Raw genomic sequence first — 26,283 nt, 5'->3', positions numbered from 1 at the left:
AGCTGTCAGGAAATTGATAGCTGACATTTAGGTGGCCGTGCTTACATCACCGGTTGTAAACAGTACAGCGTTGGTGGTATGAAATTTGCCGTCTCTGATAGTAGGCACATGAGAGCGGCTTAACGCCATATATGAAAATTGAATTTCCAAAATAAAAATAACAAAATACGTTATAAAAAAAAGAGAGGGACTTCAATACTAATGCAAATTTAAATGAGACGGAATTGTAAAAGATATTTTTTTTGGAAAAAACACCTATAAAAGGCAAATTTGGTTAGAAAACAGCCATATTGTCTTAGTAAAATTCCGGTGCAGACGAAGTACTTGAAGTTTGTTTATCCTTTTTTTATTCATTGGTGAATAAGAGACATACAATAATTAAAAATTTCACTAAGTTGTGCAAAGTAAGTGTCCAACTGTGTATAAGAAAATATACCCAAATGGTGATGTGTGTGAGTTAGATTACTAGATCGAGTGTTTTTTTTATTGAATAGGAGTTCATTGGGCTGACAGCATAAGGAGTCATCAGCACAGAGTGAGATTTTGTGTGTAAAACTTCCTACGGAGACGCTAAATCTCGTGGGCATTAGTGAAAGGAAAACACTGACGGGAAATAAAAATTATAAAGGAGCACAGCAGAGGCAAGGTAGGACATTGTGTTTTTGAAAAAAAGTGGTATTGGTGTGCGGTTGGCCTAATAATAGCATAAAAATTCGAACACAAAAGCATTAAAATTTGAAACTTTGACGTCCGCAAATTTAAATGAGACGGAATTGGAAAAGATATTTTTTTTTTGGAAAAAACACCTATAAAAGGCAAATTTGGTTAGAAAACAGCCATATTGTCTTAGTAAAATTCCGGTGCAGACGAAGTACTTGAAGTTTGTTTATCCTTTTTTTTATTCATTGGTGAATAAGAGACATACAATAATTAAAAATTTCACTAAGTTGTGCAAAGTAAGTGTCCAACTGTGTATAAGAAAATATACCCAAATGGTGATGTGTGTGAGTTAGATTACTAGATCGAGTGTTTTTTTTTAATGAATATGGAGTGAGTCGTTGATTTGGGAGGGAATATGGTCGTTTGAGGGGAATGTTAGGATAGATGGGGTTAAGGGGTCCATGTAAATGAAGATAGGAAGTCGTGGACCATGGAAGGGTGGGCTGAGTGGGGGTCTTGAACACCAAGGGGCCCGAATCCCAAAGAATGTTCGCTGTGTGTGTAGTATTGTGTATTTGTTTGTCTTGTTTACCAATGTTTTTCCTGTTAGACCATCGGCTGACCCTGGATAGGTTGAGAACTCGCCCTGAGGACTCCGAGTAGCCGGAAAAGATAGTCGGCGATGCGCGGTCATAACAAACTGTTCTACCGATTTGGTGCAACATTTGGTCTTCGTCATATTTTATCCAAACTTAGTTTCATGGGGCAATACCGGTCCCCAACTTCCGGTACTTCTCCGCAGTATTTAAAAAATTTCACTAAATGTTAGGACGATATCACTTGAATGGTGCAACCAATTTGGTCCAAACTTTGGATCTCCTAATATGTTTTCAAAATATAGTTTAACTTCTAAAATGCACATATCGGTCCTCACTAAGGGTACCTCCTCCACAAAAGTTCAACATTTGTGTTAATTCCTAATCCACATTTTTGTCGGCAAGTTCAAATGTTGAAAAAGGGCCACAAAATTCTGAAGAGACGCTAAATTCATTCTATCTGTCCGTAGATGAAAGTTTCAATTCACATTGGCTGAGGGTATACCTCTGTGGGCAAAGCCGACTGACACTTTTTTACTTGTTACTATTTTGTTCGATAACATAAAGGAAAATGTTTTATCGTAGTAAAAATAGTAGCTTTTTGCAGGTTCTGGAACAGGCGTCGATAGTTTGTCAGTACTAATATGGCCCCCACAGAAGAGGTATTGCTGGTTCTCAGATTGGAAGGTATTACGATACGGCTCGATGTGAAGACTTTTCGGATTCTCATCGGGTGGAAGAGCCCCACGAAGAAAATGATCAACATATGTCAATATCTTTGCATATTCCCAATATAAAGGTACATACATCCAGATTTTTAAAATTTTTAGCAATTGTTTGTTTTGTTTTAGTTGAAGATTCAATCATATGATTGTCTAAGTCTGGAGTTTCCCCCATTGGCTTAACTTCATCACATTTCTCTGCAAAGAGGAAAGTGATGAAGTTAAGCCAATGGGGGAAACTCCAGACTTAGACAATCATATGATTGAATCTTCAACTAAAACAAAACAAACAAAAAACAGCGAAGGCTCGCGCAAAACGGAATTTTGTAAATAAAATTCCAACGACATACTCACAGGTAACTGTGTTGATGTTATTTCAACTTAACAGAAATCGATGATTTCTTAGTTGAATCGTGCTGTCAGCTTGCAAATATTTTGTTCTGGTGTTTTTTTGGGAAAGCCGAAAAGTGAGCATCATTCTCATTAACATGAGAATACGCGATGCTTAAAGAGTTCAGGTTTTCACTAAAAATTCATCATTTCAAAAACTGAAAAGCCAATTGATAATTCCCTTCGCCGGGATGAAATCATGATATTGGTAGCGATCAGTTAATTTTGCATGCTGTCAGTGCGTTTTGTAAACATTTTTCTCTGCAAAGAGGAAAGTGATGAAGTTAAGCCAATGGGGGAAACTCCAGACTTAGACAATCATTTTTAGCAATTTTCACACAAAAAAATGCCTGTTCCTTCATGTTATCGAAAAAATAGTAAAAATGGGTAGATTCTTGTAGTTCTGGAACATACCAAAAGTGCGACTTTTGCATTTTTAGTTTCACATAAAATTTGTCAACGTGTGGCACTAGAGTATGTGAAATGGTACTGAATTGGCTGCGGGGGTACTTCGGTACTTTTTATAATGAAATGGTACTGAAAAAAGTACTATTGTACTGAATTTTCCATCCCTGATGTGTGCTACAAAATATGAGTATGCGTGCCCGACGCTTTTTTATTAAAGCAACAATATCAAATAGCATCAGCATCGCTAGCAATATTTTTGTGAAATTTGTTGCTACACGTTGCCGTTGTTCATTGTTGCTAAACATATTTCGAAGAAATTTTAGCAGGCAAAGCTGCAAATATTCGGTGCTTTTGCTAATATGGCGTTAGCATTTTAAACCCTGGTTCTGCCATTTTCTATCTGCAGAAATTTCGCTGGTAGCCTGTGGTAGAAGAGAAAGCCATTTTCGCTCTCTCTCCCCTCTCACTCTCTTAAAAATTGCTTCCAGTTTTGCCACTTTTCGGGGTTAAGGAACGCTTTGCAGGCTAAAAATGCTAACAAATGGTTAAAATGGTAACCTCAGGTAAGTAAAGGAACACAGCTAATTTTAAAAATCATTGAGTTTTATTGCTTTTAAAATTGTTTGACATATTTTTCAAACAGCACACACACATACACAGATTGTGTATATAATTTTGAAGTTTTAGGAACACTCGAAAGAAAAAATTTAAACTGACAGATAGCTTTAGCTAACCTTTTTAATTAAACCCATGGCAGAACTACCAGGTAGTGGTATCACACCAGCTGATCGAATATGAAAAGTCAAATCCCTTTATAAAAAAATTATTTTTGTTGTAATTTTCCCAACATAAAGAAAGTTTTGACATAACATATTCAAAATTTTACGATGCCACTACCTGGTATTTGTTCCATGATTAAACCATAGGCTGCGTTCTTCTTTAGGATGCTCTGGCATTCCTTTATAATTTGACATTTGGAAAGCAAGCAAAGCAAGCGACGTTTGATTCTGTTCTGGCCTTTATTGGAGACCAGTGAATATAACGTATATAGTTGGGAATTTTTTATTTGTACGTTCACAAGCACATGTTGAATAAACGTTACACTTTTTATTCTGGCTATCACTTTTATGTGCGTTTTTAAACTTGCAACTGTGTTGCGTGTTTTTGGACTGACGGGCGAAAATTTGGGGTGGGCCAATTGGTTGTTGATGGCGGCGCTATTGCTGCTAAATCAGGAACATCATTATTCCAGATGATATTAAAACTTATTATTGTGGCTGGGGGCCAAAATGCTTACCATAATAAAGAACACAATGTAGATTGTGATTCTGAAACCAAAGCAATGAAATAAGTTAATTGGAATTCAATTAAATTGTACGCGTCTGCACATCATGTGAAACCTGAGAAAACTGAAAAGAGGAAACAAGAGGCATTGCCAGCCCTAATCACAGAGAGGGTATGTTCAATGAGAAATAAATACTATCGAATATGTCAACCCTGGAGGTCAGCCATTTAGGAGGGTAGTATCTTTAATGTATGAGTAAACAAAAAAATATATTGGAAAATTGAAGAAAATGGTGGAAAAAGACGGCGCTATATAAGGGAATTCGCGGAAAATTTAAGAGATCAGTTGCTCTATAACCGCCATTTAGATTGCCTGACAAAGCATAGAAAAAATCATTTATCTGCCGACTAAAGTAAAAGAAAAGACAGTTGTGTGTAACGTTTATTTATTCTGTTGGTGGAAACAAAAATCAAAAGTGAGTGACGATTGTGTTAGCTAGCTGGTTATGGTCGTTGATGCTGACGACGGTTTTTTTGTAGATTTTCCCAAACATAGAAACGAATCCGCAATTTCACTGGCCTCAGGTAATCCATAATTGGGGCCAGTGTATCTTTTCGATAATTGGTGCAGCTATCATCATTTTGTTGTGGGATGCAGCTTTTGTCCTTATTGTGCAGCTGCCGAATATTCAAAAAACTCATGCATTATTCTCCTTGCAACCATTGGTATAGCAAACGTTTCTCTGTGAGTTATTGGTGGTACGCTGAAGTGCCAGAAAATTACCTTATTGTCCGGAAAGAGAGGTAACCAGTATCATACATTTTATGTGTTTAGAATCAACCAAAAGGTCCAGTGGCGGTTATCTGCAAAATAAAGAGAAGAAAAAAATTTACATTATTCAGATGCAAAATCTTTAAGATAAGGGCAACTAAAATTTATCGAAGAACTTGTTTAAATGATATTTTTTTGAGATACTATTTAATTTTGTCAATGATTCAAAATAACTAATGATATTAATCAAAAGATAAATTTATGTATGTTAATGTTGTGTTGTCCTTGTGTCTGTCCTAGCATATAAGTAATTTGCATTTGTAAGGGTCTTTTAACGCCAGTTAAAACCAGATAATTTTTGGGGTTTCAGTAGAACGCTAGAGAAGCGAAATTTAAATTCGTTAGGCCAAATTATTGAAAACCATCTTAAGTGAGCTCTCTTAGGGTAGGCAATAATTTATGATTTCATGATTGCTAGATAGCAGTGAACCTCGCAGCTCTAGAGTACTAACAAGAAATCTGCGTTGACATTTTATTCAGTTATTTTACTGCACATTTACTGGTGTTAGATATCCCAAGTTTTAATTTCAAAGAAAACAGACAATATTATTAAATTTACTTAGTTCTAAGAATCCTTTTATAATAATAAATGTTTTAATGTCTTGGTTGTAGAAAAGAAAATTTATCATGTGTTAGTCAATTATTCAGGGGGGTCCTCCTTAAAAAGGTGATGAGGTGAGTGTGTGTGTCGTGTGGGGTTTCCAATGAAAGTATGTTCGTGGACAATTTGGAAACCATGGAAGGGAGGCGAGTGCAGGAGGGCAACAACAATCCTCCTTTATCAATAGCAGGTCTCGTAAATGTATAAAGTGTTTGTGTTTGTTTTTTTTGCTTAACAAATTTATGTTCGCCCTGATGGGCTAGAGTGGATGGTTGAGAACCTGACCTTGGGACCGCAAGCTAGTCCGGATGGTCCAATCTAGCGCCGCCATATCAGGAGCCGTAACAACTGCCTTAGGGATTAGGTTTTCAGCGGTTATTTCTGCAACACTCTAAATTGCGAATTTCCCTCTTTTTGCCTTTTATATTGAAATCCAAGCATAACTTACCGAAAAATATCGTTAATTACTGAATTTATAAGCATTTTAATTTTAGCGATTTTTGTCGGTAAATAAAAAAAGGTGTTAGAGAATCGCACTACTGATGGCCCTACCGACGCAACAATTTTGAGTAAACGAACACACATAATGCATTTTGACAACTAGTGTGACAATCAGCAGTTTTTGCCGTTGTGCGTTTATTATTGTGCCATACTCCGTATGAACATGGCATAAATGTAAAAAAAACCGATAATAGGGCGTTTATACTGTTGAAGGTTAACCCAGTGGGTTAAACAGATCCAGTGGGTTAATCTCAACCGTTTATATATGTTTTTAAGAGGATATAAATGACAGCTGATTTTGTTTGTGTATACATACAAAAAATAAAACTACATAACTTTAAATTTTTAACTTCTGAAACAACAATGGAGATTGGCGAGTCCGCGAAGTTATTTATAGGTAAACCAATTCGTCTCCAGATACAATATGGCGGATGAAAGAATTGCACCAAGGAAATATTTAATGATCTGCAAAAAATTGAAATTAAGATCGGAAGCACTACCTTCCTGCGAACCACATGAGCTGCAGAATATTTTAGTGTCCACTCCATACAAACAGCAGCATCTGGTTCAAACATGCTGTAGTATTAGAGTTGAGCTTTGCGAGCATCAGAATTTAAAACACAAGTATAACAATTTCAACCGCCATCACAACCGCATGAGTTTTGGGACAAAAAGGAATAATACTGTCCAATAATGAACTGGATTGGGTTAGCTGTCCAAGATCAAAATCATGCAAGACAAACGAGCTTTATATACAATAGACTGGTTTAAAAAAATCAATGTCGGATTTTTTTAGGCGGCTACCCCATAAAGTGTTTAGTTTTGTTAGATTTTAAGATTGCCAAAGTTTGAGCACTATCGGAATATGTTAACATCCGACCCGATTTTCAAAAAATTTTGAAGGATTATTTGTATAAAAAAATTTCTCATCGATTGGACAATAAATGTGGCCTTTAAAGCAATTTCGTAAAAATGCACCTTTGGCCCCATACAAATTACTGTGGAAACTTTGAGACCCCAGTGGCACTTGTTAACATATTCCAATTGTGCTCAAACTTTGGCAATCTTAAAATCTAACAAAACTAAACACTTTATGGGGGTGCCGCCTAAAAATCCGACATCGATTTTTTACCTATTAATTAAAACTAGTCTAATATACATATGTATAACATTGGTACGCGGAGTTTGGAAATATGAAGCCTAGAATATAGATGTTCTTGGAAGACTATGCTAAGATGGTTTCAACAACAAACGTTCGACTGTTATATTAGCAGCTAAATCGTATATTGGAGCATTTATCTCGTTTTCTATACCAGAAACAATAACACGAAAATTTAAGCCTCATTGTATATTGTATTTTATCAACAATCAGTCTGCTTAGCAGACAATTATATACACTCAGCCAATTACATTAAAAACAACAGTAATAAACTTAAATGTACCCCAAACAGAACCAAAACTGTTTAATAAAATAAAATCTTCTTTACATAATTAAAAAACAGCATTTTATTTGTGAGAATAGAGGTTTTCTGATCCTTTATATCAATAAACAAATTATATTGTAGAAATGTCTCCTTGAAAGAGTCGACCCAATTATTCCGCAGATAGATTACAAAATTGTAGTAGGAAGCATAAGAACTACTTTAAAAACTATTCAAGAACTGTACAAGTTGCCAATATGTGGAAACAAAGTTCCCAGATCCTTAGGGTGTAGTGACAGGAACAATGTAAATGATATATATTCCGGTCCTCAATTCCTTTTGGGCATGGATTAAAAACAACAGGCCCAACTCAAGAATCGTTTTGACCACCGACTGAGGAAGCAGCCAAGATCCCACCTATCGTGGATTATTGTTTCTCCTGGTTGTTGAATGCGGCAATCGCCATTGATAGAAAGCCATTTTCATTTGTGTGTTTTTCTCTACCAACGCTTCATTCTTGCTGCAGACATTTCCTGTAAAGGAATAGAAGCGCTATTTTATTTTGTTATTCAAATAAGTATTTACCTACCTCTATTCCTTTTTGCTTTTTCTTTGACAGCCAAACAAAATGTAAACAAAATTTTTATGGAAACACTTGCAACTTTTAGTACTTGGGCAAATGAGTTGCATTTTTTTGTACAAAATCACTGTTGCATGACAACAGTAGCAAGATTTCGTGCAGGATCTCAAATAAATCTTACCATGAGGAGATTTAAAAGGCCGTTTACATATAACCGGGTTAACCCAGTGGGTCTGGGTTTCAAATGCCATTTCCATTGTGTATACTTCAAATTAATCCTCACAAAGAAGGTTAACCCTGCAAAAAACTATAATATAAACGCCGTATAAGTTTGTGTGGTAAATCTTGGTGAATTTGATCGGATTAAGCAATAAATCCTGATAATGAAGGTTAACCCTGCAAAAATCTATAATATAAACAGCATATTATACCGATGATTTATAGCCCGTTTCCACGGTACGTCGTTCGTTCTCTATTCGTTGTTCGACCCATAACTACGAATAAATTACTTATTTCCCCACACAAAATTCTATGAACGAACGACGATTTTTCTACGTTGTTCGATTAGAAATACTCTCTGAACGACGAATAAAAAGTCCCATCCCTAACAACTGAGAGAATTTATCGAAAAAATTAATTGTGACATGTCTAAATTCAAAAATGAAAAATTTGTTGAAAACACAAAAATTTTTAGAACAAAGGAAAAAGATGAATGAACATTAATGAACTAAACATTTTATATAGATGCAGAAGAAAGATGGTTGTGTTTCCTTCTTAATTCCACACACATTTCTAGTCCATTAGTTCAAAATCGCGTAAAAAATCAGAAACAAAAATGAAACAAATAACTGAAAGTCTGTATACACAATCATTGTTTTGACATGTCTCTCTCTTTAATTTTGAAAATAGAAACATATAAAAATATATTGAAAATACAAAATTATTCAGAATCTATGGAAAAAAATAATGAAATGTGTGTAGTTAAATATAGAAGATACATTTGAAGGAAAGTCTATTGCTTCTCCTATTCATTTAATGTATATTTTATGTGTTTTCGGTTTAAATTTTCCTGAAAACAAGGAAACAAAAAATAAGGAAATTTTGTTTATGTTTCTGTTAATTACGAATGGTGTCGTGGAAACGGGTTAATTCGTGTACGTCGTTCTACAGGCGAACAACGTAATTGAAACGCTCGTGTGAACATGACATTAGCATTCGAAATTGACACAAACAAAGATATCGATACTATCGACAGCATCATCGATTATTTGTCAACTCTAGACTATCGACTTAACAGCACCATCATTGAGTAAATTTTCTTTTCATTACAAATTGAAATTGTTTTATTTTGATTGCTGAAAAACGAAACGAAGATATAAATTCTTACGTGGGAAAAAAGTCATATATTACATACGTATAAAAAACATACGATTTTTTAAACAACATTTGCAGTGTTTTCAGTGTGAAACAATGACGTAAAATTTGAGAGTCATGAAGAAGAAGCATTGTAAAAAAATTAGCAAAATAAATAGAGAAACCTTACAGTAATAAATGCATTGTTTTGTAGCAAGAAAAACAGTGGTTCATCTCACTTTTTAATAAAATAAATCGATACATTTCGAAGGGGATGAGTAAGCCAAGTACTGACTCCGACAGTTCGGAGGAGTTCTTCGATGCGGAGGATACGACACCTAATCGCTTGTCAACATTGAGGTAAAGATTGTGACAAAGATATACTACAATCATTGCACGACGACACATCCATTCATGCCTGAGTGAATTAGCTACTGTGTGAATGTGTGTCCACTTATTAAATTACATACAAATGTATGAACGAATATGTGCGCATTCCTACCGTATGTGATTTAATAATGACAACGACAACATCAACGATGATTGTGCACGGTAAAGTGAAAATAATGAAATGACCACAACCATCATATATTTTTAGCCGCAAATCAATTATTGACGCAACACAAACTCCCCAAGAATTCATATACCCTGATCCTGCGGTTAGAGTGCAAGCGTCATCGGACAGCGATGCCACACCCATTGGCGCAGTTACTCCAGCTACCAGCAGTCCAAGCAGCAGTTTGAGTGCTCGCGGTAACAAGCAAGATGTTTTCGTTGAGCCAAAACCAGTGCAGGCCACTGTAAGTAAATAGAAAAAAACATCGATAATTTACTCAAAGCGTTTCCTTACTTTATACAATAGATTTATATATTTTAGGAGCAAGTTGAGTTTAAGCATAAGCTCGGATAAAATTATAATTTTTTCTATATAGCCGGCCTTCGGCCGGGGTTTTAAGACTTTCTGCTATGGACAGGAGCCAATCTAGGGAAGGGGAGCAACATTTTCTTTTAAACTAAAATTTTTCTCTAAGTAGCCGACATTTAACAAGGGAATTTTCGGAACTTCGGAGGCCCTTATCACGGGAAGTATGGACTTCCGCAAAAAAATTTATATATATTTGTGATCAGGGTAACGAGACCTACCTGTGGAAAAAATTTGGTCCCGATCCGAGCTTAATGCTTAAACTCATCTTAAGCCTATATTTTACTGTTACGAACCTTTACTTAGCAGTACAATGAATTTGATAATGTTCATAACCATTGTTTTGGTGGCTTTAGCATTATTGGGTGAAATAAAAAGAACTCAAATTCCTTTTTCCTTTTTCATATTGTATCAAGAATTTTAGCTACTGGCTACAAAATTGAGATCGACCTGTATTATTCTCCTTTGCTGGCTTTCTCAGATGCTCTAGCCACTTTTTCCCCTTGTATTCCCCGACTAACCTATAGAATTCCAATGTCTAGGGTGCGTACGTCAAAAATCATTCGCTAATCCCGTCGCTTCATCAGAGGCAGTAATCTGAAGAGTTGTTTGGGAATTTTTCCTAATCCTTGCCAATCGGCTTTCCCATGGTTAAGAAAAGTACGTCGTTCTGAGGTTATAAGTCGCGGAGTCTATTGATGGAGATGAGGGTAGCGAGATGGGCCGACGCAAGGGAAATGATCGATAGTCAAATCACGTCATTCGTGAGACCAGGACATGATGAATATGTCAGACAAACTTTGGCATTTTCCTATAATCCTGATGGGAGTATCTTCATTAACGGTGGATTTGGATATAACTATCTGATATTTATTTGGTAGCGAAATATAAAGCCCATCCATCTATCGTGCTGTCCTTTATTGTGATGCTCCAGGCAGCAAATTACAAAAAAATCCCAAAAATTTCATTAAAAATTATGAAAATCGGTTCAGTTTTGGATATGGTCAACCGATTTCACATAAATAAAACACCAATGCCACGACAGCGAGTTCCTTCGTACCGGATTGACCCGAAACCATAGTATTTCGACCAGCGGCTGCCAAGCCATCGTCAAACCTATGCTGCTACGTAGGTTTCTTTGCTGTTACAACAACAACAACCGAAAGTGTTGTTGTAATGTGACGAGTAAGAAAACGAGTTAACATTTTTTGGTTTCCTGTGTCGATCACACCCATGAAAAAATCTGCCTGATTGTAGTCTGTCTGTTGCTGTGTAGACAGTTCCTTCAGTTCTGCCGCATCATGTACTTTATTATTCAGTGATAGAAGATCCATATTCACTGAATATGAATATTCACGACACATTCGTAAGGATATCGGGTGCTATAGCGAAAGCATTCAATACGTTATTGTCGATAGCAAACTCGGATCAAGAACTAAATCAAAAGCCTTTTGCAATTTTGTACAGCGAATACTTCTATGTAAGCATGAATCCTCAAATATTCATACCTAGAATTTGGAAGGATATATTTAGTAAATCATTTCTTGTTCGTATTGCACGTACATGGAATATATTACCCCTGGAATTACGAATCTTTTCCCATTCAAATAATGTTTTTAGGTTAAAACTTTTGGAACATTTTAACAGACCTTTGATCGTGTTAGAATATTAACATTAGTGTTACTTGTAACTAGGACTATTTCTGATTATATCTTTTTTCTTCTTCTTGTATTGTTATGGTGGGGACCATACTGAAATTAATATTGTATAATACGTATAGTTCAAAAACTTTTCATATTTTTCCTTTATATAATAAGTATGTTTATTCAGATGTATATATTTGAAATGTAATGTTTTTGGCCTTAAAGGCTTTGTATTGCATAAATGGATTAAATAAATAAATAAATAAATAAATAAAATGTTCAATGATTTGGAATTTTAGAAAATTAAGAAAGTTAAAAAATAACTCATCGCTTAAAAATACAACTATTCCTTTGTGTATTTATTATGATTGTTTTTTTATTTATTTCGTTATAATATAAATAAGTACGTGTTTTGAACCTATGTACAAGCACTGATTATTCCTTTGATTATTTTTTTTTCATGTACACCATTCACCCTGTGATTGTCTTCCATCGTGATATAATTTGCCCATCGATATTCCAAAATCTTAATACTATCTCAATTGAACTAAAAGTATGGTAGACAACGTTTTGATGAGTTACGTCAATGCATGCAAAACGACGAAGATGATAATCCGGGAAATACGTTAACACCTGATTCTCAGGTACCTATATGGTCTGGTCCAACTGCAAATTTAACGATTGTTTAATTTTCTTTTCTTCGTTTGTTCTCATTTTCTCTTCTTTGGCTTCATTGCTTGAAACAATACAGAATAGCTCAACAGATGGCGTCTTTGCAAATCGTCCTACTCACCCCTTTAAGGTGGTGGAAAAAGATGCCATGAGTGTGCAGAGTATGACATCGTTGGGACGGGTTGGTAGAATTTTGGCTGGAAGCATTGATCCTTCCTCAATGAGCATTGACCGTGAATATTTTGCCAATACAAATAGTAGTCAACAGCAGCAGATTCAGCAACAGATTGCACAACAACAGCAACGACTACATCAAACCCAACTGACAAACAGCGGATCGTCGTCAACTCTTAGTAGTGTAAAGTCTGCAAATATAACATCAGGTCCCATAGAAGCAAGCAGTAGTCGAACAACTGTGCAGCAGAATACAACAGCTTCAGTTTCTGATACTTTAACAACAACCTTTGATAAACCAGTAACCCTGCAGGAACCTGATGTCATTGCTAGCACTAAATTGGCCCACTCAAAAACTACCGATTCAATAACATCAAGTGGTCCCATAGCACCACCAAGACGCAAGAAGAAATCCAAGAAGGGTTCTTCTAGTTCATCCGAGCATTTTAATATGAATGATGGTATGCGATTGCAAGCACCAGACACCGATACAGACAGTGATACTCGTTCCGTGAAGAGCGTTAGGGATGTTCAACAGAGATTACGAGATGATTTAGTAAAGGAAATTGAATCATTGCAGAATAGTGTGTCTGGTGGTAGTTGCAGTGGCGCCACTGGCATAACAAGTTCTGCCACAGGAAGTGGCAGTGGTATAACTACGTCGGCAACTATGCCCATGACGCTAGGTGGTCTTAGTGCCTTAGGCGGTAATGTTTCCTCGGCCTGTTCGTCCGGTAATGTTTCTAGCAATACAGTTGTATCTGCATCAGGCACTTCCCTAAGTCAAATATCAACATGTAATTCACGTCCAGTGACAACAGCAGCCATAGGAGGTTCCATTAATCGAATTTCTCATTCGCTGGGAAATAGTTCCACCTCAGTTTACTCCAAGCCTAGTCCGTCTAACTCAGCAAAAAGTAACTCGGCTCCAGGTCGAGTGAGGTGGGTTTTTCTGTTTCTTCTGTTTTTTGTAAATTGTGAATTTTTTTATCTTTCAGTTCCATTGATCCTTCACAAAGTTTAAATCTCTATAAAGCTACCCAAGGTGGTTATGTGGTTAAACCGCGAGATGAACAATCTAATAAAGCTGAAGGACCTACACAAGAAGAAATTGAACGTATATTTAATGATAATACTCCAAGGCCCAAGTTGGGTACTGGATCGAATAGCCTAGGAAGTGCAACAAGGTGAGTTTAATAATGAAATGTTTTTTCTTTCGAAATGTATACAAAAAATATATAATATCATATAAAACATAGACATCCAGGATAAAATATTATGCCAACAATATGTTGTTGTTACACGGGATGTTGATAAAAGCGTTGTCCCCTCTTTAAGCGAAGCATAATACATTACTGAAAACGCCATTTGTGGTGGTTTTCTGCTGTGAGCCCCGAAAATATTTCAGTAGTGGAAATATTTTCCGCGGAATTTATTTACAAGCATGTAGGAAATTAAAATTAGGGTTGGGGAAATTCGGCGTGAACATAATTGATACAACCTTCTATATTTGACCTCTGAGCTGAAGAAAACACAAAATGAAAACTTTATTCTTGTTCATTATTGTTGAATAATTTATAGTTGGGAACGTATTAAAATGTAGTATAATGTCTAAGATGAATAAATGTTTACCATAAAATGACAAATGATTTAAATTATTATTAAAAATTGTTCGCATTAGCAAGTGAAATCCATTGTATAATGAATTAGATTTGATACATGTGGTACACATACCTTTTACAAACTTCATCCTCCGTTATAAGAAGTGCTTAAGTACTTCTGTTGTAATAGCAAATCTTCTTTTTCTTCTGGAGAAATTGAATTCCATCGAAGGCATCAGTATATACCTAAAATGAAAGGGTTGTAGCCAAATATTTACAAACATATTGAAACCCTATTTTAAGGTTTTTATCATTAGCTCCTTTTTATTTATCGATTTAGTTTCCCTCCGATTTTCGAATAATCTATCCTTCAATATCTAGCAATTGTATTGCTGACTTACAAAAATAAATATTGCAATACTTAAAATCTTGTTTGTAATCATGACTATCATGAAAAACTATATACCCCTATTATAAGTCTTCTTTTGTTATAGTTTGGATTTACCGAACATATTTATAGTGTTCCGGTTAACTTAAAGCTAAGAAGGAGGCTTCTTGGCATTAACTTTCAATGTAAAAATTGTATTTTTAATGCCTCCAAATTGGTTTATTTTTCGTTTTCAAATCCATCAAATAGTTAAAGAACACATAATAATGGCCCATAATATTTGTAATTAACGAACCGACAAAGTAACAACAGCATAATATTTTTTTATTAATAAATGAACTTTAGCAACAAATACAAGAATGTATAATTTTTTTTGTTTGCAGCAATCTATTCGACATTTTCATTGTTTATAGATTGACAACTTTAGTAAATAAGCCATGGTGTTTACGGATCAAGTTGGTGTCGTCTTTTTTATACTTGATTACAATATTGATATTAGAGCTAAGCTATCTGTTGGTTCATTACAATCATTAAATATACCTCAACTAATGTAATACATACATACAAACATACAGATACTTATGATTCAGTTCTCACAACACATTGAAATTTTTGGTTATGTCACCACCCGCTTACGCCCCTGCGTCCATCACATCACAGCATAGATTAGATACCAAAAAAATTGAACTTGTTCAGGTACTTTCTCTGCTTTTTTTGAAGCAGTTTGCAGGGAGTCATTATAGAGATATTATTTTCATCTTTTAAAACATCCGATCTGTATTAAAAATAATCTGTAGTTGAATTCTGTGACTTCACCATCAGCTGTAATTCAGAAAATACCAAATGAAATTCAGACATTTTATGTAAAATTCAGGAAATAACAATAAGGTTGGAAGTCATTATACACGGTGCTCTTGAAACAATTTTAAATGGAAGGTGCTTACACCTCGGAAATTTTTGCGGATTCTGAAATTACAATGTTTATAGATGAGAACAATCAAAAAACAAAAAAATCGCCGGAGCGCTTTTTAAATAAATCGCGATTTAAGTTGACATTTTTAGGGGTTGTTTAGGTTTTCGCGATTTTGCTTAGAGACCACATTTCCTATCAAAATGGGACTAAAACAAATGTTGTAGATATGAAAATTCCCTACAAGATTGACCTTTATGATATTCTCGTCGGTTTTACCGTTTTTGAGATATAGAAGTTCAAATTGGGACAATTCAAATTCAATTCAATTCTGTATCGCCCCCTTATAAAACAATCTCATGACTGCAAATTCCCAACTTAAACTTATATATCTAAAAAAATGTTACAACTAAGGATAAGTTACTTAAGCCAGTCTTGTAGAGAATTTTCACAGCTTTAAGGTTTTCTCAGGTCATATGTCGACACGACTTACCGTATTCAAGCAAATTCGCGAAACCCTAACAAAAAAAACTAAAAATGTAAACTGAGCGTCCTTATCTCAAAAATGGTACAAGCTGGGAACAAATGATAAACGTCAATCCTCTAGAGAATTTTGACAGCTACAACATTTTCTTTAGCTCCATTTCGATTGGACTTGCGGTTTTCAAGCAAAATCGTAAAAACCTAAAAAACACCTAAAAATGTGAATTTTGACCGCGATTTATTTAAAAATCCCTACACCGATTTTTTCTTGTTTTTGGATTTTTCTCATCTATGAACACTGCTGATTCAGAATTCACAAAAACTTTCCCTGTGTAAGCGGTTTTCATCAAAAGTTAGTTAAGGCGCACCCTACATGACATTGTTTTATAAGGGGGCGATACAGTCAGTGCATTGTCCCAAGTTGAACTTCTATATCTCAAAAATGGTAAAAACTACCAAAATACCATAAAGGTCATAGCTACAATATTCATAGCTACAATATTTGTTTTAGTCGCATTTTGATAGGAAATGCGGTTTCTAAGCAAAATCGCGAAAACCTAAACAACCCCTAAAAATGTCAACTTAAATCGCGATTTATTTAAAAAGCGCTCCGGCGATTTTTTTTTGTTTTTTGATTGTTCTCATCTATGAACATTCTAGTTTCAGAATCCGCAAAAACTTCCGAGGTGTAAGCACCTTCCATTTAAAATTGTTTCAAGAGCACCGTGTATAGTCATCATATGGCGGATAAGACCTACTAAAGATTAGCCCAAATGTAAAAGAAAGAACTGTTTAATCATTAAACCAATTCACCCAGGCGGCGTATCGTACCACTAGTATATATTGTAGCATAGGAACGCTTACACGGCCAATTAGAGAGTATTTTTGGCTCAACTGCATTTTACACTTGCATTAATTCATTTTGGGAATTCGAACATGTCATATTTTATAGGATTTTAAAAATGTGCTTATTGTTTTCCTATCCACCATACCAGTTGCTGATATTTTTCGAACATTTGGCAAATGTTTTTCTTTTGTTCGCCAAATGTTCGAAAACGATATAAATTTCGAACATTTGGCAAATGTTTTTTATGTAGTATGTATAAAATTCCCATTTGCTTTTTCCAAATAATTTCGATATAAAAAATGCTACGATAATATAAACAATAAGTGTTGATAAACACAGCAAACATAAAGAAATAAAAACGAAAAAGAAGGTACATAACAATCAAGAAACTCCACCAAAAATGTTTTTAGCCACTATCGTAAAATCTATCGTCAAACGATATCGTTTTCGATAGCAATGGTTTGGTGGGTAAGATCATATTTGGAAAGGCCTTATTGTTTTAATATTCTTTGACATTCTATTTTCTATAACAACAATGTTTTTAAAAAATTGTTAGTTATTGTTGTTTATGCATACATCTTCTATAAATATTCCTTGACTTTCTACATTAACAGTTTACATGTATTTCATATTTAACACAGCTTGAAGACCTGAAAACAAACACCTGGAAATGTTTATTTTTCAAATATTTCAGTTAGTTGCAATTTTCGGCAATTGAGTTATTAAATTTTGTTTGAGAACTGAATTATAATGCACAGTATTTGTTTTAAACTAAAGTTCATTTAGTGTATGTAGATCAGCATATAATATAAATACGTATCGTTTTCACCCAAGCAAATAGAGCTTGTCTGGCAAACGATTCTAAAAATTATATGCCTGTTCCAGAACCTACAAGAATCTAAAATTTTTCACTACGATAAAAATTTTTCCTTTATGATATCGAACAAAAATATTAAAAATTAGTAATCTACCTGCAGTACTGGAACAGACCAAATATGTATATCGCTCATTTACTCAAAGACTGGCATAACTCAAAAATAAGTTTTCTGAGCTAGAAATTTTTATTTTTTCTAAGACTTCGACTTTATGTTGTGTCAAATTTTCATGCTGATATCTCTAAAACTCATCGAGTTACAGCTCATTTACTACAGGTTTGGCATAATTCAATAAAAAAGTTTTTTAGTGTATGAAGCACTAAAACACTTCAAAGCATGCTTGATCTTGCATAGAAATTTAGCATTCATATCTGCCTAGCTGTTTGCAAAATATGGCTCAAGTAGTTATTTTATTTTTGTGTAATAATATTTTTAAGTTGGAAGTTCAAATTTCAATAGCCAACTTAAAACGCGTTTTTCTCAAAACTATGTTTTTTGAGATGTGTTACTCTTTGAGTGAATGAGCGATATGTATTATGGTTTGTTCTGCAAGAATCTACTAATTTTTACTATTTTTTCGATATCATAAAAGAAAAATTGTTATCGTGGTAAAAATTAGTAACTTCTTACAGGTTCTGGAACAGACATTTTATATCTCAAGGTACAAACATTTATACAAACATACACCTACTAGTTCGAAATAGACGAATGCTATTCGAAATCATACAACACACCGCATTTTAGATGAAGATATTTTCAACATTGCTTTGTATGTTGATGGAGTTTTGTCTAAAACATAAAGATAAACTTTTTTTCTTAAATCCTTTTTCAGATATCCGTCTTTGGTGTACCGTTCCGGTGGCGACAAGGAACGAAGAAAATCTGCTGGCGATGAAGATGTCCTAAAACAGATGAATATTGATGTACGCATACGAACTAATTCGGGCAAACAGTTGTCAGATATTGAAATACTGGAACAAGTGCCTGTAACAAATCTCGAAACTGGCGTAACAATACCTTTGTCTGAAGTAAAACCACCACCAGTTCCAGAGGGCTGGAATCCGCTGTCTTTGCATATTCTCAAGTTGACATCACATTTAGAGGTGACACAAAAGGAATCCGACGATGAGAGTGTAATTGGTATACCACCGAGCAGTGAAGGACAGCCACAAGAGGAGGATGAAGGCGAGGCCGAAGATGGCAGTCGATTGAAAAGGAAAACTGCAAAAATCAAACGAGTTTTTGGTTCAGCTATGCGCAAAACTGTCGATAAGGCCAAATCTTTGGCATCGGAAGTCTCGCATGCGCGACATAAAGAAGATGTGGCTGATATTGTGGATGTCATGAATCCGGAACAGAATATAAAAATCAAAGCTTCTTCGACAAATAAAGGGCCGTATGAGTTTACAAAATTGCAACATGTACAGGTACAGATATTTGAATAACATTATGCAGCAATGACAATTTAAAAACAATTACTGCCACCGCATTCCAAATTATTTTAATGATTTAAACTAACCAAGTTTAGATGTGGACAAATTGAAACCCAAATACGATTTTTTCATTCGCATTATTTAATTTATTTTTCAGGATTTATCTGGCGAACATACTGGAGCCGTTTGGTGTATGAAATTCAGTTCTTGTGGCCGTTTATTAGCTACTGCTGGTCAAGATAAAGTTTTACGCATTTGGGTCCTTAAAGATGCCTATCCATTCTTCCAAGTAAATTGAATTTTTAAAAATATACGATTCATTTTTAAAAACTACGATTCATTTTTAGGATATGCGCACGAAATACAATGCCGATCAAAAGTCCTCACCAACTCCCTCTCAAGAATCATTGGTATCCCAACAGTCGGCCGAAGATGCCATTGCCATGGCCACTGCAGCGGAGAAATGTACCGGTCCATTTATGCCGAAATCATTTTGTACCTATAACGGCCATACTTCTGATCTTTTGGATGTTTCATGGTCGAAAAATTATTTCATACTCTCCAGTTCGATGGACAAAACTGTTAGACTGTGGCATATATCGCGCAAAGAGTGTCTCTGCTGCTTCCAACACATTGATTTTGTCACAGCTATTGCTTTTCATCCACGTGATGATCGTTATTTTCTCAGCGGTAGTTTAGATGGTAAACTGCGTTTATGGAATATTCCGGACAAAAAGGTGGCCTTGTGGAATGAAGTCGATGGACAAACTAAACTCATTACAGCCGCTAATTTCTGTCAAAATGGCCAGTTTGCTGTTGTTGGTTCCTATGACGGTCGTTGTATCTTCTACAACACTGATCAATTAAAATATCACACACAAATCCATGTACGCTCGACGCGTGGCAAGAACCGCATTGGTCGCAAAATAAGTGGCATCGAACCAATGCCGGGTGAAGACAAAATCCTTGTAACGTCAAATGATAGTCGAGTACGTCTGTACGATTTGAGAGATTTGAATTTGTCGTGCAAATACAAGGGTTATCTGAATGCCTCATCACAAATAAAAGCCTCGTTCAGTCATGATGGCAAATATATAATAGCTGGTTCAGAGAATCAGTGTATTTATATTTGGAAAACCAATCATGATTATTCTAAATTGAGTTCGGTAAGTTTAGCAACCTCCTTTGCACATCTATTGCTTTTATATAACCCTTATATTAAACACGTTAATAGGTACGTCGTGATAGAAGCGATTTTTGGGAGGGCATTAAGGCTCACAATGCCACTGTGAATTGTGCAATATTTGCTCCGCATCCTGAAGCCATTATTAAACCAGAACCTGATGAAATTTCCAATGAAAAGGTAATATCTTTTTCCTTTTTCTTATGGTCATTCACTTAAAGTGTCCAAAAAATAAATTGTGGCTTCTCTCTCTCTCATTCCCTTTGTGTAGCAAACAAACAATCAGCCAGATCCTTTGGTTGAACAGCATAAAAAAGGTTGTGGTTACGTTATGATTAGTGCAGATTTCAATGGAGCCATTAAGGTTTTTATTAATAAAACCAAACCGAAACACAGCAGTCTACCCTACACGGCAATAGCAGATTAAATGCGCGTTTCAAACAAATGAAACGTTTAACACTAAAAGGATATTTTGATTCATTCTAAATTGTATGCATTCAAATGCATTAACTTTTTAGATTTTGTTAAATAATTTTAACTCTTAATCTATTCGAACTGTATGTAAAATTACTTGATTTAAATTTATTAAAGTAGTATACTCGAAGGTAAATGAGCCGCCGTATAACAATAACATACTAACCGAATTTACTGACAAGTTATATGTATATTTTATATTTATGTGTGTACGTTACTTTTAATACTTTCTTATGTTCACATTTACGTAAATTGTGTATTTTGTATATTTGTATTTGCTTCTAAGTTTCTTCAGTTTGTTTTGTGGGTGGCCATCACAACCAACAACGTGCACCACATCCATCATCATTTTGCTTCGTCGTTGTTTCAATTTTTCTTTTCTTTTACAACATGCTTTTAATGTTGTTTTCTATTGTAGATATGATTTTGTTTTATGACTATATAAATGCAAAGAAATAAAGCCAGCCTAAGTATATTGTCTGTCACAGTATTTTTCGATAATTGTGTAAAAATAATAATTAGTTAAACATTGTACGAAAATAAAATTAAAACATTTTTAATTTTTAGTAGCACTGTAAATTATTGCGTTTTATTCGTCAATAAGAAGAAACAGGAGGGAGTTAAGTTCATGGAACACAGAATTAGAATCATGGAACAGGAATTAGAAGATAGTTCGTTCTAATTTTCTAAATATGCTAGTTACATTATATGTGATTGATCTAAAGTGTCGCTTGTCTCCAATTCAATTTCTGGCGGTTTTTCGGTTGTTGTTGCATTCGAAAATTCGTGATTGGGCTCCACAATTTGTATACCTCCCGTTCCAACATCCATACAGCCCACAGACCAATTGAAAATACTAAAACTGATGAAGTTAATTGTTACATTTCCACATGCATGGAGGGTGTTTAGCTCATGCTGGCCAACACTGTGTATTTGTAAACATCCTGTCAGTGCTACAGCCGGCCATATGGGAACACAAAATGGTGGTATTCTCCAGGCAGAAAATGTATTTGTATACAAAGTGTTATTGTTGAGACGTACATTCGTCCGTATATTCCATGTTTTTGAAAATACTTTCCAATCGGCGCATACTGAAAGAATACAAAATTAGTATATGCGATATATAAATTGATATGGAACTTTGGAGGATAAGGAACTGCAGTATAATCGGATTTTGATAAAGCTCCAATATGTACAGTGGTGGCCAATACAAAATTGCACGTTGTAGAACATTTTATGTAAAATATTTTTTTAAATACAATTTACGCATTTTTTGCAATTATTTATAGTTCAATGCTTCAAGTATAAGAAAAGAAAATGTTTTGTCATACGTACTTCATCGGGGGAATGGCGGGTCCAGGGGAGGAAATGGAAATTTCTTGACATTTAAGTTTTAGATTTAATAAAATGTAGAGTCCAGAGTTCAGTTATATCGTTTATTAACAAATGTCAGAAGTCTGGGTCTCGAAAAAATATGAGCGTAGGGATCGCACCCGTATCAGAGTGAGTACTACTCATCTATTGACATTATAACTGGCGATATCATTGGAAATTCGGGTTTCTGTAAAGGCAAAAAGTTCTAGAAAGCCCGTCAGATGATAATTTACCGCACACATTTTGTGTATAGACTTTTACGGGAAGAGCACAGAGCAAGAGCACAAAAATAAGAAAAGGTTTCAACATTTAGTGCTCGCTCAGAGCAAAGGCGCTAAGCTATCTCAATTTAATATTTGGTGTAGGGTATCACATAGTCAGCCCCGACCCGACTATAGCCTGGGCTCACTTGTTTTTAATGCTCATATTAAAAATGCCCATTTTTTGTTTTCCGGTAAGTAGTATAACGGTACTGTAAACGAGATATTTCTGTATGCCATCTTTAACACAACAAAATTGTTTTTTGAATTGTTAAAAAATCTCAACTCGTTTCCAAGTTACCAACGTTTACATTTTTTATTTCAGGTTGCATCATTTTCTGTGACAGTCACTGTATGTTCTATTTTTAGAACATTTGAGGTGGAGTTTGTTTGCAATTTCAACACACTTAATATTTTTGTCTTATTGTATTTTGCTCTCTGCTGGATTTGATCATGCGAACTTCTGATTTGTAGCCGAACACACTACACACTGTGCCACGCGTACGAACATTAAGGGTTGTTTAAACGCTTACATATGCGTGCCGAAGGTGAGCGTTGAACAAACAACCTTAGGATTTTTAGTCGGAAAAACGGCTTGAGAACTGCAAAAGGGTTCAAAACACCGTGACTGTACCTTATCAACTGCCCTGCCCACCCTATTCAACCCGGCCACATTAAGCAGATCAAAAAACATGCAAACATATTATATTACTGTTACAACACCATTTGTAGAGAAGCTTTTCATGACTGCAAACGACAAAAATCGGTAAAATTAAATCGCAAAATTATGACTAAAACGTAAAGAAAAGAGGCTAGCGACTACTTTTTATTCAACGTTAACTTACCGAAAAATTTCGTTAATTATCGAAATTATAAGCATTTTAATTTTACGACAATTATCGATAACAGCAAAAATGAGTTACAGAATCCCACTACAGGTCAGGAATTTTACCGCAGACCTTCTGAGTAGAAGACGGAGGTGCCCGATATAAACCTTCTTGGAACTTCATGTCCTTGCAGCGGGTTCTTACGTACTGGATTGAACTGAAACCATAGTGTTTAGGCCAGCGGCTGCCATCTTAAAATCAACCCTATGCTTCTACATAGGTTTCATGCTACAACAACAAACTCCTACTGCTATCCAATAAAATGACTGATAAGCACGATTACTTACGAATTTGGTGTCCGATTTGGCCGAAACTTGACACATAATATGTGTGTTCGTTTACTCAACAATTTGTACAAATTTGTACAAGTCCGGTAACTTCTTGTAATCGACTAAGGTCTTTTGCATTGTACTGTAGAGTAAACGAACAACATCCAGTAACAATTCGTACAAATTTTGAGTAAATTAACATACATATTATTGCTCTGTTCCAGAACCCGCAAGAAGCTACTAATTTTTACTACGATAACATTTATTCCTTTATGTTATCGAAAAAATAGTGAAAATTAGTAGATTTTTGCAGTACTGGAACAGACCATTTGTGTCAAGTTTCGGCCAAATCGGACACCAAATTCGTAAGTAATCGTGCTTATTAGTCATTTTATTGGGTAGCAGTAGGAGTTTTTGTACCCTCAGTCTTTAGGATAAAGGGTATATACACTTTGATACGACCAAAAATATGCCTCATCGATATAATGGGTTTAGCCCCAAGTAAGGTTGGACGAAATCTGTTTAAGAGCTCCTCTCAGTTTTGACATTTTTTCAACAGGTTGTATATGTGGGCCACCTTTTCCTCGGTACAATTTTTTCGGGGGCAAGTCCATACTTCCTGAGATAATGGCCTAAAAGCTCCAAGAAATCTTGATGGCACCAACTAAAATGTATAAAATATCCTTGCAAAAATTGTCGACGTAAGTCCAGATTTTCTAGTAGCCCCTATATGGGTTTCTGAAATCGGGAGGTACGGTTATATGGGGGCTATATCAAAACATGGACCCAGGGACTCTATTTTCAATACCTTTAATACTATTGATATAAGAAAATTTTGAGCAAAATTTCGTCAGTCTACGTCAAGTGGTTCGGCAGTTAAAGAGTTTTTACCCTATATTTTGGTAAATACTCGAAATCGGGGTACCCTTATATGGGGGCTATAAGAAATCGTGGACCTACGTTGACAAATGTTCGCAATGATATTTTATACTCATTGAGGACTCACTGTGCCAAATTACAGCCAATTTGGTTGTATAATGGCCTAAACGGTCCAAGAAACCTTGATGGCACCAACTAAAATGGTTAATCCGCATGATAACCCTTGCAGGGAGTTTTTGACTGGTCCAAACTTTCAACATCGCATTATTTCTTCTAGTCATGTATCAGGTTGGAATTTGCATTATATCTGTCCCGTCCTTCGGATACCTTCCATACAAAATTTGAAAAAAGTACAGAAAAACAGCTCGTCTCGGATAGTTTTGAATTTTTTTGCAACAAGTTCTTCTTGCGGGCCCTTCTACGAAGAAGCAAGCTCCAAAAAAGCCTGCCGGCCAAACGTTGTACACCGTATTATTTCTTACGGCCTCGAATTATGTCCGGTTATTTTTTCGGGGGCAAATCCATACTTCCTGAGATATTGGTCCAAAAACTAAGAAAACCCCTGTAGATGTCAGAAGTATAGTTTTAACTTCTTTTCTTTAGGTCCGAGGCTGAGGGTATATTATTGTCGGCACAGCTGACTGATACTTTCTTACTTGTTTTTAGAGTTTTTGGCCATTATCTCAGCAATTCTGGACTTGCCAGTGGTACATGGTGTAAAAAAATCAAAACTATACGAGCCATGTGCGCTCCAGCCAGCCAGACGGACATGCCAAACGACTCCAGTTTGCCTGAAACTGACCCTATAAAGTACGTATATATTCTTGATCAGCGTAAAATTCTGAGTCGATTTAGCCATGTTCGTTCGTTCGTCTGTGGTAATCACGCTATCTTCCGAATGAGATAGAGAGATGAAATTTCGTACACATGTTTTTTGCTCTGAACTTAGATCAAGTTCGAAGATGGGCTTTATCGGTCCACGTTTTGGGATTAGGGATACGTATAACCGATTTCGGTTAATCGATTATTAGCCGTAAAGTATAGTACACACTGACAAGCAAAACTGACAGTCATCGAGGTCTATTTCGTGAATATCAAAGACTAACTGACAAATTTCTTTTGTAATCTCTAAATTATACCGTATATATTGTATTTCAAACGTTTTTAGCAAAATAAAAGTTGTTACTTGCAGGAAAATTGTCCTAAAAGTACGTTGACTGTCAGTTTTGAATGATAGTGTGTACTCCCCTTAAAATTTCCAAAATTCGTTGTCGACTATTGACTGTGCGAAAACCGCATAATCGATTATTCTTAATCGACTTTCGAAAGTCGGAGTCAACTATTACTCGTAGTCGACCATTAGTCGTACTCTATTATTATTCGTAGTCGACTATTAATCGTGGACGACTATTAGTCGTAGTTGACTATTGGGTGTGCTAAAACCGCGTAATGGACGGTCCTTTTTTACATATGTACATCACAGATTGCATCAACGAAAATGGTCGATTATATTCGATTATGAACGGTTTTCCACGGTTAACGAATAATCGAAACTCGACTTTTAGTGCACTCTCAAATAATTGACTAACCGAAAATCGAGTTTTAAGTTTTTCACGAAAACCGTATAATCGAAAAACCGATTATTGCATTTCACTGCGTAT

The 26,283-nt window shown here is 35.3% G+C and overlaps 1 protein-coding gene across 3 annotated transcripts; it reads left to right on the top strand.

Annotated features, from left to right (window-relative positions):
• The first annotated feature begins 9,236 nt into the window (after positions 1–9,236).
• LOC141388577 (WD repeat-containing protein 44) lies at positions 9,237–21,539 on the top strand. Of its 3 annotated transcripts, XM_073958495.1 has the most exons (11): positions 9,237–9,502; positions 9,563–9,708; positions 9,947–10,148; positions 12,468–12,557; positions 12,665–13,701; positions 13,758–13,946; positions 18,696–19,290; positions 19,454–19,585; positions 19,644–20,462; positions 20,531–20,659; positions 20,751–21,539. In XM_073958495.1, exons 2-11 carry the CDS (start codon positions 9,623–9,625, stop codon positions 20,904–20,906), a joined length of 3,435 nt encoding a protein of 1,144 aa, XP_073814596.1. In that variant the 5' UTR covers positions 9,237–9,502; positions 9,563–9,622; the 3' UTR covers positions 20,907–21,539. The 3 variants fall into 3 exon arrangements, with proteins under 3 accessions (XP_073814596.1, XP_073814597.1, XP_073814598.1); XM_073958497.1 differs by lacking the exon at positions 12,468–12,557 and having other exon boundaries at positions 9,258–9,502; XM_073958496.1 differs by lacking the exon at positions 12,468–12,557 and having other exon boundaries at positions 9,246–9,708.
• Positions 21,540–26,283: the final 4,744 nt, after the last annotated feature.

Source organism: Musca autumnalis, unplaced genomic scaffold, assembly GCF_047663935.1.
Source record: "Musca autumnalis isolate F117 unplaced genomic scaffold, ASM4766393v1 scaffold_1, whole genome shotgun sequence".
Lineage (NCBI taxonomy): Eukaryota > Metazoa > Arthropoda > Insecta > Diptera > Muscidae > Musca > Musca autumnalis.
Note: the sequence above shows the minus strand (reverse complement) of the source record. Positions and strands in the feature narration are given on the sequence as shown.